Consider the following 15,948-nt stretch of genomic DNA (forward strand, 5'->3'; position numbering starts at 1 on the left):
ATCTAGAAATAGAAAATTCTTCTGTATAAAGATGAAAAACGTCCTGCCTCAGTTACTGATGACTCAATGTGAAAAAGAGCCCCCCAATCTTACAAGCTTTGATGGAAAATTTGGAGTGTAAAAAATGACTCACTGACCTCCTACAAAGCTTTTCCCCCCCACTACATTTTCTATTAAATTTCCAGGAGGCTGTTTATTTACAGTAAACACTGAGGTCATAATCCATGATGAAATTAATTCCATTACACTTGTTAGACTTGCAGACAGCAGGACAGCAATGCACTCACTGACTTTGAATCAAGATTTCAGCATTCTCCAACTCCTACAGCTGCAGCAGGACCTGTCTATAGAAAATTTATCTAGATGGAAGATGGGCACAGAAATAAATGTAACAAACCCTGTACACTGGGTCCAGTCTTTCAAAATAGGAACACAGAGTGTTTCAAAATGTTTTCTGGTTTGCACGTAACATAAGAAAAATTATGTCATGCAAGAGGGCACCAGAGCTGTCACTGAAAATCTCTGGCAAAGAACTTGTCTCTAATTTCACTGCAGAATAGCAGTGAGGTGGCCTTGACATTAGATCTTTAGAATTTCACAAATGTGGTTATTTCCAGGTGTTTGTTGGTTTTTAATCCTGCTTTATTCAGGATCCCTGCCAAGAAGACGCTTCTGTCACCATGAAAAGCACAGGGGGACAATCAGGTCCAGGAGCCTTCTCTGCCCCCAGATCAGGAACACAAACACTTCACAGAGCCACAGATCCACTGAGGCTGGAAGAGACCCCTGAGGCCACCAAGCTGTGACACTCACAAGCTGTGACACTGGCTTGTCCCCAGCCCAGAGGGCCACCTCCAGGAATTCCTGGGACACCTCCAGTGATGTGGATCCCAACCTCCCTGGGCAGTTCCAATCCCTGCCCACCCTTTCCATGGGGAAATTCCTGCTGCTGTCCCCCCTGAGCCTCCCCTGGCCCAGCCTGAGGCTGTTCCCTCTGCTCCTGTCCCTGTGCCCTGGGAGCAGATCCCAAATCCCCCCGGCTGTCCCCTCCTGGCAGGGACTTGTGCAGAGCCAGAAATTCCCCCTGAGCTCCTTTTCTCCAGGCTGAGCCCATTCCAGCTCCCTCAGCCCCTCCTGGGCTCCAGCCCTTCAATTTTGCCATGAAGAGGCAGAACTGGAGAGGTCTCATCAATGCTGCTTCCAACATCACCAAGAATCCCCCTGAATTCAAACCTCGAACCCTTCCCTACCCCAAAGATAACCCCAAAATACCAAAAATACCCAGCCCTACCTTGGCAGCTGTGCTGCTCCTTGGCTTTGCATCCATCGCTGCCGTTCCCCGCTGGGAGCGGTGGGGAGGAGCGCTGCGGGATGGGGACACTGCAGCCGTGCCCGGGCACTGCCTGTGGGGAGCTCCCCCTCTGCAAAGTCCATCTGACACCTCTGCCCCTAACAGCAACTTGTCAACAAGGCTCTCAGGTGAGATAACATCTGAGACAGCAGAAGATAAAAGGAGGGCGGAATAAAACCCAAAAAAAAAAGCCCTTTTGGCGGCTAGAAGCGAGAAAACGATGCTGTGCAAGTGGGATTTTCCTTGGGTCTTTGTGCCAGCGGCTTGTCGCAGTGAAGCAGTGGGAAGTTTGAGCCCTCTGCTCGTGCTCCCGTTTCCTCTTTCGCAGCAGTGAGAACGGGGCTGTGGCACAACGAGGAGCTGCAGAGCCTTGATAAGGCACCGCTGTCAGCAGGGCAGGATTGCACAGGCAGCTTTTCCCGGCTTTCAGGGGCACAAAGCAGGAGCCCATCAGGAACAGGCACCTCCAGCCTCCACAGGGAAAGGTTTCCAGACTCAGGGAAACGTTTCCAGACTCAGGGAAAGGTTTCTTTGGGGTGGAAGGGACCTTAGGGACCACTTCATTCCATGGGCAGGGACAGCTCCCATCACAACAGGTCATTCCAAGCCCCATCCAGCCTGGCCTTGGACATTAAATTCCACCCCAGGGTTGCATTTTCTCTCTCAATAGACTGAGTTGAGTTTTTCCCAGCCCTTCTTTCTCCAACAGAAAGCCAACTTTGTGGCCTCAGGAGGATGTCCAGGACACGGAAAGACAGCAGGGTGCCAATGGCAGGATGGTTTGGTGTTAAAAATTAACTTTTTGCTCTTGCACTTGGGAGTTCAAGCCCCCAGAACTACAGAGACTTGAGGTGAGAGCTCCCACTGTTCACAACCACAGCGGTGTTTTAGCACATAAACCACAAAAAGAAGATTTGAAAAGCAGATTCCAAACACCAGTAACGAGTCCATTAATTATGATCGGGTGTTTTAGCAGAATTACAGAAAAAAGTGGCACTCCAAAAATAACGAAGCCACTGCTGTCACCCACCCCACATCACCCTCAGTGACAGTGTCAGGACTTCCCTTTTCCCTCCCCCAGCTCTGCTTCTCCTTGTTTCTCCACCAAGAAAAGCCACCAGCACCATCTCTTACCACCACTGTGTCTGAAGGGTCACAAACCCAGAGGCAGAGCAGAGATTAAAGCCTCAGAAAGGTTTAAATAGAGGGAGCTTTTAAAACAGAAAACGGAATTTCGTTCCTTAAAAAAACCCCTCACATCCTACATTTTGAGTCTGTGATTGTGCCCAATTCAGGTGGAACACAACAAATTCATCACCCCCAAGTCCCAGCCTCCCATATTTGACCATTTCTCCTTTTGACAGAAAACAAATACAATTCCTTCTTTATGTATCAAAGAGCTTTTTAAAAGGCAATCTTTATTTAAATACAGACAAAACCTGTATCCTCACCAGCCCTTGACAATTCCTCAGTGTAATGGAATTTAGTCCCACCTCACATTAAAAAACCCTGACAAAGGCAAGTGCTGAGCTCTGACCCTCCCAGCTGTGATGCCCAAGAGCTCTGCACCAGGAGGCCTCAAAAAACAAGTTTAAGACTCTGCTCAGGCAGATCTCTGGGAGAACAAGTAGTGAATTTTCCAACTTAGGGAAGTTTTAAGCACAGTTTCTTAAGGATGGGCAGTGGGTTTGTGACTAAATTAAAGAATGCAATTGAAGTGCTGTGTAACAGGTGAAGACTTCTCAGTCAAATGAAACAGTGACATTTCTGAGGTACACATACAAAAATTCAGATGCACGAGTTTCTTTCTTTGAGAGGATACTAAAGGTCTCTAAGGCAAAATTATTCTCGTTTTCACCTGCAGCAGCACTGTGACAGCCTAGCTGCAATGTGGATAGTCCTTAAAACTGTCAGGAATTAATTTTGAGGTCCCACTTGTTAAGATAAATACAAAAGAGGATGAGATGAAATCTGAGTTTTAACATCAGAACTAGAAGACCATTTCTTGAATTCATCTAAACAATTGAAAAATCCTGTTTGAATTCTTATGGCACAACTCAGAACTGAAGGCCTATACTTGGCCAACGAACAAAAAAACACCGAAAAGAATTCACCAAAACCCCAGAGTGAAAGATACAAACCAGAGCTTTACAAATAATGAATTGTGGCTGAAGGCAGCTTAAGGCTTCATTTAAGTATCTACACCGAGTTTTGCTGCTCTTTGTGTGATCTATTGTCTACCAGAGTTCGGTGGGATTGCACAGACACAGCACAGAGCAGAACTGGCTCCTTCTGCCCAGGAGAGGACACAGCACAGAGCTTCTGGCTCCTTCTGCCCAGGAAAGGACACAGCACAGAGCTTCTGGCTCCTTCTGCCCAGGAGAGGACACAGCACAGAGCTTCTGGCTCCTCTGAGCAGGACACAGTCCCGTTATCCTCTGTGTGATCCAGGCCGGCAGGGGGAACAAGCTCAGCCCTTCCTGCCAGGATCATTTTATTCTCCACCCCTTCCCTTCAGTACAATTAAGAGATGACTTAGAAAAAAAAAAAACAAAAACAAATCAAACCACTCACACTAATGAAAAAAATTAGTGCGGGGTGACAAGTCTGGATATTTGTCATTCTCCTGCCACGTGTGACAGAATCCAGGAGGGTTTCCCCAGAGGCAGCACCATCCATCCCTGGGGCCGTGCAGCAGCTTGGGGAGCTCTCCTCAGTCCGTGGTGGATCTCCTGTACCAGAACCTGGCCCTGTAGTCGTCGCTGCAGGTCATGAAGCCGGGGTTGGTGGGCGAGTGCACGATGCAGCGCACGATGCTGTTGTGGCCCAGCGACAGCAGGTTCCTGCGCTCGGCCGTGCGCGAGTCCCAGCAGCACAGGCTGATGGTCCTCTCGTCCGGCAGCAGCACGTAATCCTCCGTGTGGTTGAACACAGCCTGAGTCCTGTGCACCTGGCGCCCGCTCAGACCAGCACCTGAACACAGCCAGCAAACACAGGGACTTTTAGCAAGCGCTGCAACAGCTGAGAGTGTTAAATGTGCTACAAAGGGGATGTGTTTTCTCTGCTGTTCAACCACTTCCACAAGCAACAGGTGATGCAATGGTGAATATTCTTTTGTGGTTCTGTCACAGGACTGTCGCCCTGATTTTCAGCCTTCTGATGATTGTTTATGTATTCCTACTGGAGATTCTCGTGCATGTAACACAAAGAAAGAAGACTGTTTCCATTCCAGTCTGTGACGGACTGCTGGATTGACCACTGGGGTCAGAGAGGTGTTCCTCTCATCTCCCAATCCTTGATCAAAGCCCAAATCCTATTTAAACCCCAAATCATAATAAATTGCTCTTCTTTCTCTGCTCACCTCTCAGCCTGACTGAGCGTGGTTCTTTTGTGTCCCTGACAGTGACACAGGACCAGAAAGATCTGAGTCCAGCCTGTGCCCCATCCCCACCCTGTCCCCAGCCCAGAGCTCTGAGTGCCACCTCCAGGTGTTCCTTGGATACCTCCAGGGTGTCCTTGGGGACTCCAAACCTCCCTGAGCGCCCTTTCCATGGGGAAATTCCTGCTGCTCTCCATGTATAAATCCTACAGTTCCTTAGGGGACAGAAGGAATACCTACTCCAGCTGTGCCACATCCAATCTTTTACCTACAAGAGCATTTTTACCTTATATTTTTGCACTTTCAGGCTTTCAGCTGTAACCAAGGAGAAAGAACCCACAGAGTCTGATGATCCTTGAGGACTTTGCAGTGTATTTATCACACAGCACCTGTCTTATGACCCACCTCGGCCACACCTTCAGATAAAATGTGTTTCCTACAGACACCGAGCACTGCACAGATCCCACCTGGGATCCTGCACAGGTTTCCCGGGCATGTGCTGCTCCCTGCTGGCCGGGAGCAGGAGAGCTGGGCTGCAAAAAGGGACCTACAAACCCCAAAAGCTGACACACATCATTTCCAGCATCTTTTGGGCTCCTACTGCTTAAGCACATCAGTGCTTGACCCCAAAACCTCTCACAGAGCTGCTGTCACATCAAAGCCTCCACAGCCTTCATTATTCCCTAAATCCTGCTGAGATCCAAGCATGGCACTGTCAGCATGCTCTAAGGATGACTACCTTGAACACAACTGCATCCTTGGGAAAAAATACACAAAAAAGGGAACAAACCAGCTGTAGGTACATTTCAGAGTATTGCCATGGCTACAGAGCCACAGAGTTCATGGTTAAATTAACTGCCCTGAAGTAGCTTCTGTGTTTCTTTTTAGTATGCTCCAATTCAGAGGTAACTTCCCTCCAGAACAATGGAGTGAGTGAGTAACGGTGTCAGAAAATTCTCCAAAACCTACTCAGACTAAAATATATTTACACTGACACACAGAATCACAGCTTCTCTTCTGGAAACCATCTAATGGAAACATTTCCAAAAAAATCTTGGGCAATTTATCCTTAAAGCAGCAGTTTCTCCTAATTGCCTTTAGGAATAATTATTTTCTGACAGTATTTCCAGCCCTGCCATGGCTCAAGCACCATGGAAAAGCAAGGTGTTGTCTGCAAAGTCACCTGCCACATACATACCTGTGTATTTCACCAACGTCCGACCAGTGGATATCTCCCAGAGTTTAGCCACAGAGTCTTTCCCACTGGACAAGATATACTTGGAATTTTTGGAGAAAATAGCAGAGCAGACTTCAGCTCCGTCGTGGGCCTTCTCGAAGGTGGTGATGCAGCGGTTGGAGACGCCATCCCAGAGTTTGATGCAGCCATCCTTGGAGCCCGTGACGTACATGTTGGCGCTGGCGTTGTAGTTGACGGAGCAGATGGCGTCCGTGTGCTGGTCCTGGGGGTTGCAGGACACGAAGCACTGGAAGGTGTTGATGTCGTACAGACGGAGCGTTGGGTGCTGGGTGCCCACCAGGATGAAATCCCCGGAAGGGTGGAAGGAAATGGAGCGTAGCATCTCTGCTTCCTGTGGGATTAGGAAGGGAAAGAGGTGAACTGGAGGGTTGTGCTGAAGTGCTGAAAAGTTACTTCAATTATCAGCACAAACTGGGAGGTGTTTCCTGTGGGATTGAAGTGACAGGCTGCCTGTGGCTGTATTGTCATTTTTGTCCTGCAGTGCCCCCTTATTTTGGGATATCACATCTCCCAAGCCCACCATCACCTAATCCCAAATGCTCCTCCAAAACAAAAAGAACAGAATTGACTTCCAAATTATTTCAGATTAGAGTTGGTCTAATGAGTAAAAAGGCTCTAGATTTAAATACAAGTGTCCATGAGAGACAGAATTAAGACACAATCTCTGTAATGTACCTGTGTGCTCCTGCACCCCTAACCCCAGATCAGCTCACACCACCTCAGCACTCAAAATCCTCTGAGCTTTGGCTGCTCTGAGCACTATCTCACCTGGATGTATTTGAAGGCTCTTTTGGCAGAAGGTTTTGAATAATCAAACAATTTAAGAGTGTAGTCCCTTGAGCCAGATGCCAGGATCTGTTCTGTTGGGTGGAAAGCCAAACATGTCACTTCATCCACGTGATCGTACAGAGTGCGGATCACCGGGTGGTTCTCCATGTTCTGCTGCGCTGTCTCGTTCATCATGACCTACAAAAAACATTCAACGTGTTGCTGTTGGAACATAAAGCAGGTTTTTGACAGGAAAAGTAGGTTTTAGGCTTGCCAGAGTGGCTGCACAGCAGCTCCCTTCTGACACTACCAGGCAGACAATCTGTTCCCTTGGTAATCTCAAGGCCCTTTATAGGTCAACAAATAAGATCCCTGTGTCTTCATGAAGGTCAAAACAACTTGGCTCAAGGACAAACTACTTCAGTAGCAGGGAACTGGTGCAAAGAAAATATCCTCTTCATAAACAGCCCAAAGCAAAACACTGACTGCTGGAAGAATCAGGAGAACCTGCACTGAAACTGCAGCTCTTTGCTGAGAATTTGGTGTGTGCTCTGTGCAAAGAACTCCCACTTTTCACTGCCACCTGATAACTGCCTTGGAGAAAAATAAAGCAAATCAATGTGTGAAACAGTTCTGAGATATCCAGTGAGAACATGGGTGGCCACGGGGGCTGCAGAAGCCACAAGTGGGTTTAACACGAGCTGTGCTCAGACAATGCAGCCACAATCAGCACCCAGCAGAAGCCACTTCTGGCTCAGATCTCTCCCTGCTGCCAGGGGTGACACCACTGTCATTGTTCCTTCAAAGGGACTTCATGAGCAGCTGCTCAAGTAAGGAATATGTTGAGCCAAGTATTTAGTCCAACCCACTGAAGTGGCCACAAGGTACAGATGTAACATGGAGAGAACTCCCAGAGTGGTTATAATCCATCATCCCAATGGGCATGACGTGGACAGGATTCCAAGAGCAATTACAATCCCTTACCTTAAGGGACACGACATGGAGACAACTCCCAAAGTGATTACAATCCATTAACCCAATGGGCATGGCATGGACAGGATTCCACTATTGCAATTCATTCTCTCAACGAGCATGGAATGGACACAATTCTCAGAGTGATTACAACCCATTATCCCAATAGGCATGGCATAGACAGCATTCCCAGTATGACAACAATTCATTATCTCAATGGGCATGGAATGGACACAATTCCCAGTATGATAACAATTCATTATCTCAATGGGCATGGAATGGACACAATTCCCAGAGTGATTACAATCCATTCTATCAATGGGCATGCCATGGACAGGACTCCCAGGGTGGTTACAATCCCTTTCCTCGATGGGCATGCCATGAACACGATTCCCAGAGTGGTTACAATCCCTTACCTCGATGGGCATGGCACTCTTGGCCAGCATCCTCTCGGTGTCCAGGATTTTGATGGAGGCATCAGCCGAGCCCGTGGCTATCAGCTGTCCATCCCTGCTGTAGGTGGCCACCCTGCAGGGCCCTTTGTGGGACGTCACGTAGCAGGTCTCATACTCTGAGGCCTCTGGGGACATGGTCTGAACATCAGCGTCAAACTCCAGGTCGATGCCGGTGCCCGGTGCCACCGTGTCCGAGCGGCCGATGGCGTACTGCACAGCGCTGTCATCGTTCTCCATGCCTGGGGACACAGCAGGGCACGCCTCAGGCCTGGGCTCCTGTCCCTCACAGCCTGCCATGGCTCCAGGGAAGGTTTGGGAAAGGCTGGGCATGGAGCAGGGCTGGGGTCCTGTCCCTCACAGCCTGCCATTGCTCCAGGGAAGGTTTGGGAAAGGCTGGGCATGGAGCAGGGCTGGGGTCCTGTCCCTCACAGCCTGCCATGGCCCCAGGGAAGGCAGCTCAGGGCTGGGGTCCTGTCCCTCAGAGCCTGCCATGGCTCCAAGGAAGGTTTTGGAGAGGCAGCTCAGGGTTGAGATCCTTCTCAGAGCCTGCCGTGGCTCCAGGGAAGGTTTGGGAAAGGCTGGGCATGGCACAGGGCTGGAGTCCTCCTCCTCAGATCCTGCCATGGCCCCAGGGAAGGCTCTGGGAAAGGCTGCCCTGAGGGCAGAGCTGAGCTGGCAGAGCAGCTTTAGTCACACAGCATTGGGAAGTGAGTGAGAGCTGGGCTGCACTGCAGCAGGCACAGCTCCTGATTGACTCTGGGAATTGCCCCAGTGAAGGCTGGAAAATGCTGATAAATGCACTGAGAATCGGTCACTGACCATGGACAGGTCAGTGTTCCACAGGGGAGCAACAAGGCCCTACACTGTTACATGAGTTTTAAAGTTAAAAAACCCAAAACATTTACTGATTCTTCTCCTATTTTACTGCACTGAAGCCAAACTACCAGCACTACAAGGGAAAAAAAACTAGCTGCTCTTCAAATCAACTTCACAGATCCTTATCTTTATTCCCAGGCCAGAGAGTTCAGCACTGGAAGCAGCAACAGGGCGGACACAAGAGTTTTCAGCCCAGTAGTATCTTTTTGCTGCTTTCATCTGCTCATTTCAAGTGTAGAATTTGTATTTCAAACAGACACAAGGACTGACAGATTTATACCCTCACACCTCAGCTAGTTCAGGCAGAACCAGTTGAGTTACACATGCTGTCAAAGCCAGGAATCTTCCAGGACTTGGTCAGCTTGTCCCAGCAGCAGCTCAGGGTTTTTCCCTGTTCTCCCTACACTGTGGCACTTCCAGAGGGGAGTACAGGGAGAGAACAGCCCTGCTGAGACCCCAGAGTGTGAAGCTGTTTCCTGGGGACTGATATATAAAAGCCAGCAAAGATTGCCAATGGAAGGACTTGTTCCCTCTCCAACAATGTCAGGAACAACCAGATAGAAATTATTTATTTCTGAAATCAGCAGAACGCTGAGGGTAAGATCAGATCTGTGGGCTCAGTGATCCCGTTCACTGGGATGTTTTGAGAAGGTAAAAAACACTCACCCAGAACCCTGAGTGTCCTTAGAGGAGTTCAAACAGATTTGGGCAACACTCAGGGATTTGGTTTGTTAATGAAACAGGAATGCCCTTTAAAAAACCCCACAGAAGCAAAGGCTGTACCCAAATGTACAAGTGTTGTCTTATTACCAACCACCACCTTTGCATCCAAAGTGTCTTCCCAGTGACACCAACCTCTCAATTCACTGGGGAATTAAAAACTAGACTTTTATGTCAGCTTTTGATTCTGGCTTACCTAACTTAATTAGGTGCAGCAGTTGTTCAGAGGGTGCACAGACAGACTGTGGTTTGATCTCATTTATCAAGCCATTGGCAATGTTGATGTATCCATCATAGAGCAGCTGACTAATTATCAGTTTGTAAAGTTGCTGACGGTCTTTCAAACTGACTTTTGTCCTATACATTGTGAGCAGGGACTGCCTTGGGGGGGCCTGGAATGAAGAACAGAAATCACATACAAGAGAGTTGCATGAAACCACCAGAACCCTGGAACAAATCTAAGGGTCGGCACCAAATACTGCTGTGGTTTTGGTGAAAAGCAGAGATGGGAGGAGGAAAGCAGGGGGGAAAGAGGAGGGAAAAGACAGAGAAAGAAGAGGAAACAGGGAAGAAAAGGCAGTAGAAAAGGAAGGAAAAGGGGAGGAAAAGACAGGAAAAAGGGAATGAAAAGAGAGGAAGAAGAACGAGAAAGGGGAGGAAGAGCGTGGAGAAAAGGGAGGAAGAGAGAAGGGAAAGGGGGAGCTAAGGGGCAGGAAACGAGGGGGGAAAGGGAAGGAAAAGGGGAGGAAAAACCTGTTGCGCTTGTTTTCTGTGTAAATGAAAATCTCGGCCACAAACCGAGCCGGACCGTGCCAAGCAGCAGCAGAGCCGACAGCAGAGCTGCGGCACGAGCCGAACGAGGCAGCCGGTGCTGCCGGCGGGCCCGGGCTCCGATGGATGGATGCACGGGGCGCGCAGGACAGCACCGCGCCGGCCCCGCCGCCCGCCCTGCGGGGGCCCCGCGCCCTCCCAGCCCTCCCGCCGGCCGCGGGCGGCCCGGAGCCCCGTGCGGGGCGCTGCCGGAGCCGCGGGCGGCGCGGCCCCAGCGGTCCCGGTACGTACCGAGCCTTCCTTCTGCCGCCCGCGCTCTGCCCCTAAGATGGCGGCGGGAGCGCGGAGCGCATCGAGCGGCGGCGGCGGCAGCGGCGGGGGCGGCCGGGCCCGCAGGACGCTCCTCCGCGAAGGCTGCTGCATCGAGCGCCCGCACATCGATGGGAGGCGGCTCTTAGGGGGGGGCGACACAACGGGGCGGCGTCACGTGACCGCCACACCCACCCGCCCCCCGCGGCCCGCGGCCGGGAGGCGGGAGCCCCCCCGGGGTCGGGGGAGATGGCGGGGCCCCTATTCCCGATTCGGGGGTCCCCGTCCCCATTCCTGCTTCAGGGGGTCCCGGGGGTCCCGATCCCCATGCCCCCTCTGCTAGGGATCCCGGGGTCCTTCTCCCCGTTCCCCCTTCCGGGGGTCCCTTCTCGCCATTTCTGCCTTTCCGGGGGTCCCGCTCCCCATTCTCCCCTCCAGGGATCCCGGGGGTCCCTTCTCTCCATTCCTCCCCTTCCAGGGGTCCCGCTCCCCACTCTCCCTTCCAGGCATCCCGGGGGTCGCTCTCCCCATTCCTCCTCCCCTTCCGGGGATCCCGAGGGTCCGTTCCCCCGTTCCCCGTTCCGGGGATCCCTCTCCCCATTCCCATTCCCCCTTCCGGGGCCGGCGAGGCCTTGGCGGAGGCCGCAGAGCCGCGCTCGGGGCGGGATCGCGGGCGGGGGAGCGGCGCGGGCCCGGCCCCCACCGGGCGCGGGGGGAGCCCGGGGCTTCTTTTGTGTCGCAGCCGCAAAGCGCCGGAGCGCCGCTTCCGCCAGACCCCGGATCCCAAACACGGCGACGTGAACGGGCTGGGAATTAAGCGGCTGGCGCTGCCGCCCGGCGCTGCGGGCCGGCCCGGGCCCGTCCCCGGCGAAAACCGACCCCTCCCCGGGTCCTACTCACGTCAGCCTCGAGAAAGGGCAGCCGGAGCGGGCGCGGGTCGAGCAGCGGGGCTGCCATGCTCGCCATGCCCCGGGGCAGCTGTCGTCTGTCACACGCTGCAGCGACACGGCGACCCGACATCTTCTTTTTACCTATCCTGAACCGCTTGTAAACACCAACACACACAACTAAGGTCTCCTTCGCTCTTGTTTTCAGCACCGCGGAGACAGTGAAAAGTTGCCTTGGATCGCAGTTCTTCACGAGCCCCAAGTGCCGACCGGAGTTTGCTCGCTCCGCGGCGCCTCGCAGGGACCCGCGGGCTCCGGGCTGGCCGCGCCTCACGCCGCGCTCCTCACGGGGCCGCGTTCGCCGAGCGGCCGCGCTGCCGCTGTCCCGGCGTCTCCTCGGGAGCCGCGCACGGTCCGGGCGCTGCCGGGGCTGAAGGCGAGGGGTCCGCGCCTCGCTCGGGCCGGGCCGGGCGGCGCCTTCGCACTTCGCACTCGCCCTTAAAGCGCTGGCGGCACGTGGCGCTGCCCGGGGCCGCTCGGCCGGGACGCACCGGGAGGCTCCGGCCCTGCTCGGCCCGTCCGGGGGGGCACACACACAATGGCCCCGCTCGCGCTCGGCCCCTCGCGCGGTGGCAGCAGCGCCGCTCCCCGGTCTCGCCCGGGGGCGGATTGGGGTGTCTCGGGGAGGCTCTGGCGGGAACGGGACTGACCTGGCGGCGCTCCCGGGCGCGGACCGGAGCGGAGGCGGCGGCGGCCACAGGTGGGAGCGCGGCGCGTTACGCGATTTGCGTAGCGGAAGCGGCGGCTCGGCCGGCGGGAAGTGCGCGGGCGGCGCGCGCCGGGGGGCGCGGCGCTACGCAAAGTGCGTAACGCGCCGCGCGGCGACAACGCCGGCGGAGGGGCGGGCGCGGCGCGTGCGCCCCTCGCGGCGCGGCGGAGCGCGCCCGGCAGCCAATGGGCGGGCGGGCAGTCCGCGGGAGGAGCCAATCAGCGTGCGCGGGCCGCGAGAGGGCGGCCAATGGCGGGCGGCGGGGGTTTAAAGGGGTATTTAAGGCGCGGCGGTTTGAATTCAAACAGCTGCGGAGGCCCTGAGGCGGCGCGTCCGGGGTGAGCGCCGGGGCCTGCTTCTGTGGGGGGCGGGCAGGGGGGATTGATAAGGGATTGATAAAGAGTGATAATCGATAAGGTGCCGAGACTTCCTGTGCTCCGCTCACCGACCCCCGTTGGCTCTGTCTCGCCCGCAGCCAGAGCCGTACGTGCCGCTCCTGCTCGGGCGCTATGGACAAGACCATGAAGGAGAACCACGCCGCGTACCCCGGCCGCGCTGCCAAGGTAAAAGTGTGGAATTCGCGGTTTGTGTTCGTCTTCCTGAGCTGCTTCCCCTGCTAGATCGTTGGTCTCGATGCTTCGAGCTTGCCATTAAAAGTCCGGTCGGTTCAGGGAGTGGGGTTTTTGGTTTTTACTTGGGGGGTACGCTTCTCCCCATCGCATATTAACTACAGGTTTCAAAACCAGTAATTTATCTTTCAGTAGTTTTTTCTTTGAGAAAACAGAGCCCAGAGCTGCCTTTTTAAGTTATTGTTAATATTAGCATATCTTATTAGATGGGGAAATCCTCCTTATACTTTAGGTATTTAAGAGCCTTTAAAGAGAAAGCAAATATATATTATTTTAGATGCAGTTTTTAAGAGCAAGCACTATGTCAATGTCACTATTGATATACATGTGCAGCAATGTCCAAGATCATCCTGATTATGTATTTTTTCCATTTAGAAATACAGGTACTTTTTCACTAATTTACATAAAACATAATGGGCCTGGTAAGGTTTTGGAGCAGCATAAGCAAAATTTCCTTATTATCAACCACTCAATACACGATTGTTAGTGTTTTTGTTTAAGTGCTTTTTGTGGTTTTGCTATCCTGAATATCCGTAAAGATTCTGGTGTGGTGGTGCTCAATGAACACGTTCTCATTTCTCTTTGAAGGTTGCAAATCCCATCGGGGATGGCCCCAAACGTGTCCCTGTGTCCCAGAATTCAGCCCAGAGCCGGTTACTGACCAGTGGGGCTCCAGCCCGTGTTCTGTGCCCTGCGAACTTTGCCCAGAGAGTTCCTGCACAATCCCAAAAACCTGCAGCGTCCACCCAAAAACTGTCCAACAACCAAACAACGCAGCAGCTCCGGCCCAAGCTGACCCAGCAGGCCACTGTGAGACCCCAGGCTGCAACCAAGAGCAGTGAGAAACCTCCCCAGGCTGCAGCACCCGGTAATTCAGAGGATGAGTTCCGTGTGATCACAGCTGTGACACTCAGGATACTCCTGAAGCTGTTGCAGGAGGAAAGTTCTTGGTTGTGGCCCCAAACAGAAGAGCAGCACATGATTCACCTCGGGTGTTACTGCACCATCCTTATGAATTTATCTCTAAATTAACCAATTTGAGCCAATTAATATGGTGTTAAAAACTTCCAAGTGCTCAGCAGCCTGAGTTAATGAAATTGGCACTCAGACCTCACAGGTTTGCCAAGATTCATGCAGAAGAATACTTTTATTTGGGGAGGGGGAAAGAATGCATGGGTGTTTATTCTCAGAAAGCTTTTAAAGTTCCATTTTGCCAGCACTGTTTCTTTCCCAGCTAGGCTAGGTTGCTTATAATGTTGTTGAATGGATTCTAAAAGCTGCTTCAGATGATGCACAGGGGTTAAATTTGTTCCCATGTGTGTTTATGGGTCTGGTTTGTAAATTGATTTTCTTCTCTGTGCACAGCTAAAAACCCTGAACCAGAAAGCACCTCTGAACAGAAAACTGAAGAGTGTGCCAAGAAGAAAACTGAAGAGACAAAAAAGAAAACTGAAGAGACTAAAAAGTAAGTTTGATGCCTAAATTCCAGGGAAGTGAGCCCTGCTGGAGTTCCCTTGGCTGTGCAGCCTGCTGACCCCCACACTTTGCAGACACAACACAAGGAAAGCTGATAATTGTCAGGAACAAGGACTGGCTGTAATCTAAAGAAAACTTTGGGCTAAATGCAGAGTAGCTCTTCCCATGGAAGAACACTGATAGCTGCTGCCCCAGTCATGAGATATACTCCTGAAAACAAAGCCTCCATCATCAGGGCAGGAGGCTGGAGTCTAATTTGGGATGAAATTGGATTTGTTTATGGCGACTTTAAATTGTTTTGCCATGCCCTGGTCATGTGTCTGTGTTAGGAGTATCTAAAGGAGCCCAGCTTGGTAAACCATCTTCATTTTGTAGTTGGTGTAGTGTCTGCAAAAGCTTCAAGGAAGAAAATAGCTTTCAGAACTTCCTTTTGAAAAATCTCAATGCCTTTATTCTCTGAGTGTTTTCTTAAAGATTAAAATCTAGTTTAGAGCACTAAGCATCTTTTGATCCAGGAGTGTTATAAACTTTGAGTCAAAGCACACAACTATTGAGCTTTTACCTTTCTTGCAGAAGGCAATGGTCTCTTGATGACTTTGAAATTGGCCGTCCTTTGGGGAAAGGAAAATTTGGCAATGTGTACCTGGCCCGTGAGAAACAGAGCAAATTTATTCTTGCACTGAAAGTGCTCTTCAAAACACAACTTGAGGAAGCTGGTGTAGAACATCAACTACGAAGGGAAGTGGAGATACAGTCTCATCTTAGGTAAAGTTTAGTGACTGCTCTAAAGTTTATCTGCTCTGTTTTGTTTGCATCCAAATAAACAAAATAACCTTGGTTATGGTAAGGTTCCTTTATGATAAGATTTATTTGTGTTTTGTGAGCTGAAGGAACACGGAGGGGCTGAAATTCCCCATGCTTGCCTTGGAATGGGGGGAGCAGGACAGCGAAATTAAAGGTTTTGGACAAACTCCTAATTCAGAAGAACATTGAAATCTCTTTGCAGGCACCCCAACATTCTCAGGCTATATGGCTACTTCCACGATGTGACAAGAGTCTACCTGATCCTGGAGCATGCACCTCGTGGAGAAGTCTACAGGGAACTGCAGAGGCTCACCAAGTTTGATGAGCAAAGAACTGCTACTGTAGGTTGTTCCAGCTTCTTCTCTCCATTCCTCTGTGCAGCTGGAATTATAATTATCTGCAGGAGAGAGATCAGGCTGTGTATTCTGCTGGGGGAAACTGAGGTCCATTAGCTGCTAGCTGGCACGTGGGCAGGGAATAATTGGGAAGGCTTAGTGCAGGAATTTTATGTTCAGAATTCCTTA

General features: G+C 51.6%; 2 protein-coding genes across 4 annotated transcripts in view; one reads left to right on the top strand and one right to left on the bottom strand.

Moving 5' to 3' along the window:
• Window positions 1-2,732: 2,732 nt before the first annotated feature.
• On the bottom strand, window positions 2,733-12,617 carry LOC136368627 (cleavage stimulation factor subunit 1). 2 transcript variants are annotated; one of them, XM_066330964.1, is made up of 7 exons: window positions 11,760-12,617; window positions 10,842-11,003; window positions 9,976-10,171; window positions 8,145-8,422; window positions 6,757-6,954; window positions 5,929-6,319; window positions 2,733-4,324 (listed from the first exon to the last, which is right to left on the bottom strand). In XM_066330964.1, the coding sequence occupies exons 1-7, from the start codon at window positions 11,877-11,879 to the stop codon at window positions 4,065-4,067; spliced, it is 1,605 nt and encodes a 534-aa protein (XP_066187061.1). In that variant the 5' UTR covers window positions 11,880-12,617; the 3' UTR covers window positions 2,733-4,064. The 2 variants fall into 2 exon arrangements, with proteins under 2 accessions (XP_066187061.1, XP_066187062.1); XM_066330965.1 differs by lacking the exon at window positions 10,842-11,003 and having other exon boundaries at window positions 11,760-12,586.
• Window positions 10,658-15,948, top strand: part of LOC136368631 (aurora kinase A-like) — a 104,535-nt gene continuing 99,244 nt past the window's right edge. Inside the window, exons 1-6 of one of the 2 annotated variants that reach the window (XM_066330973.1) lie at window positions 10,658-10,833; window positions 12,991-13,078; window positions 13,733-14,012; window positions 14,510-14,609; window positions 15,194-15,385; window positions 15,627-15,765. In XM_066330973.1, coding sequence (XP_066187070.1) covers window positions 10,673-10,833; window positions 12,991-13,078; window positions 13,733-14,012; window positions 14,510-14,609; window positions 15,194-15,385; window positions 15,627-15,765 — 960 coding nt within the window. In that variant the 5' untranslated portion in view covers window positions 10,658-10,672. Of the gene's footprint in view, window positions 10,834-12,834; window positions 12,854-12,990; window positions 13,079-13,732; window positions 14,013-14,509; window positions 14,610-15,193; window positions 15,386-15,626; window positions 15,766-15,948 lie in introns of those variants that run through there. The other variant, XR_010744875.1, reaches the window with a different exon arrangement.

The sequence above is a fragment of the Sylvia atricapilla genome, chromosome 16, assembly GCF_009819655.1.
Source record: "Sylvia atricapilla isolate bSylAtr1 chromosome 16, bSylAtr1.pri, whole genome shotgun sequence".
Classification (NCBI taxonomy): Eukaryota; Metazoa; Chordata; class Aves; order Passeriformes; family Sylviidae; genus Sylvia; species Sylvia atricapilla.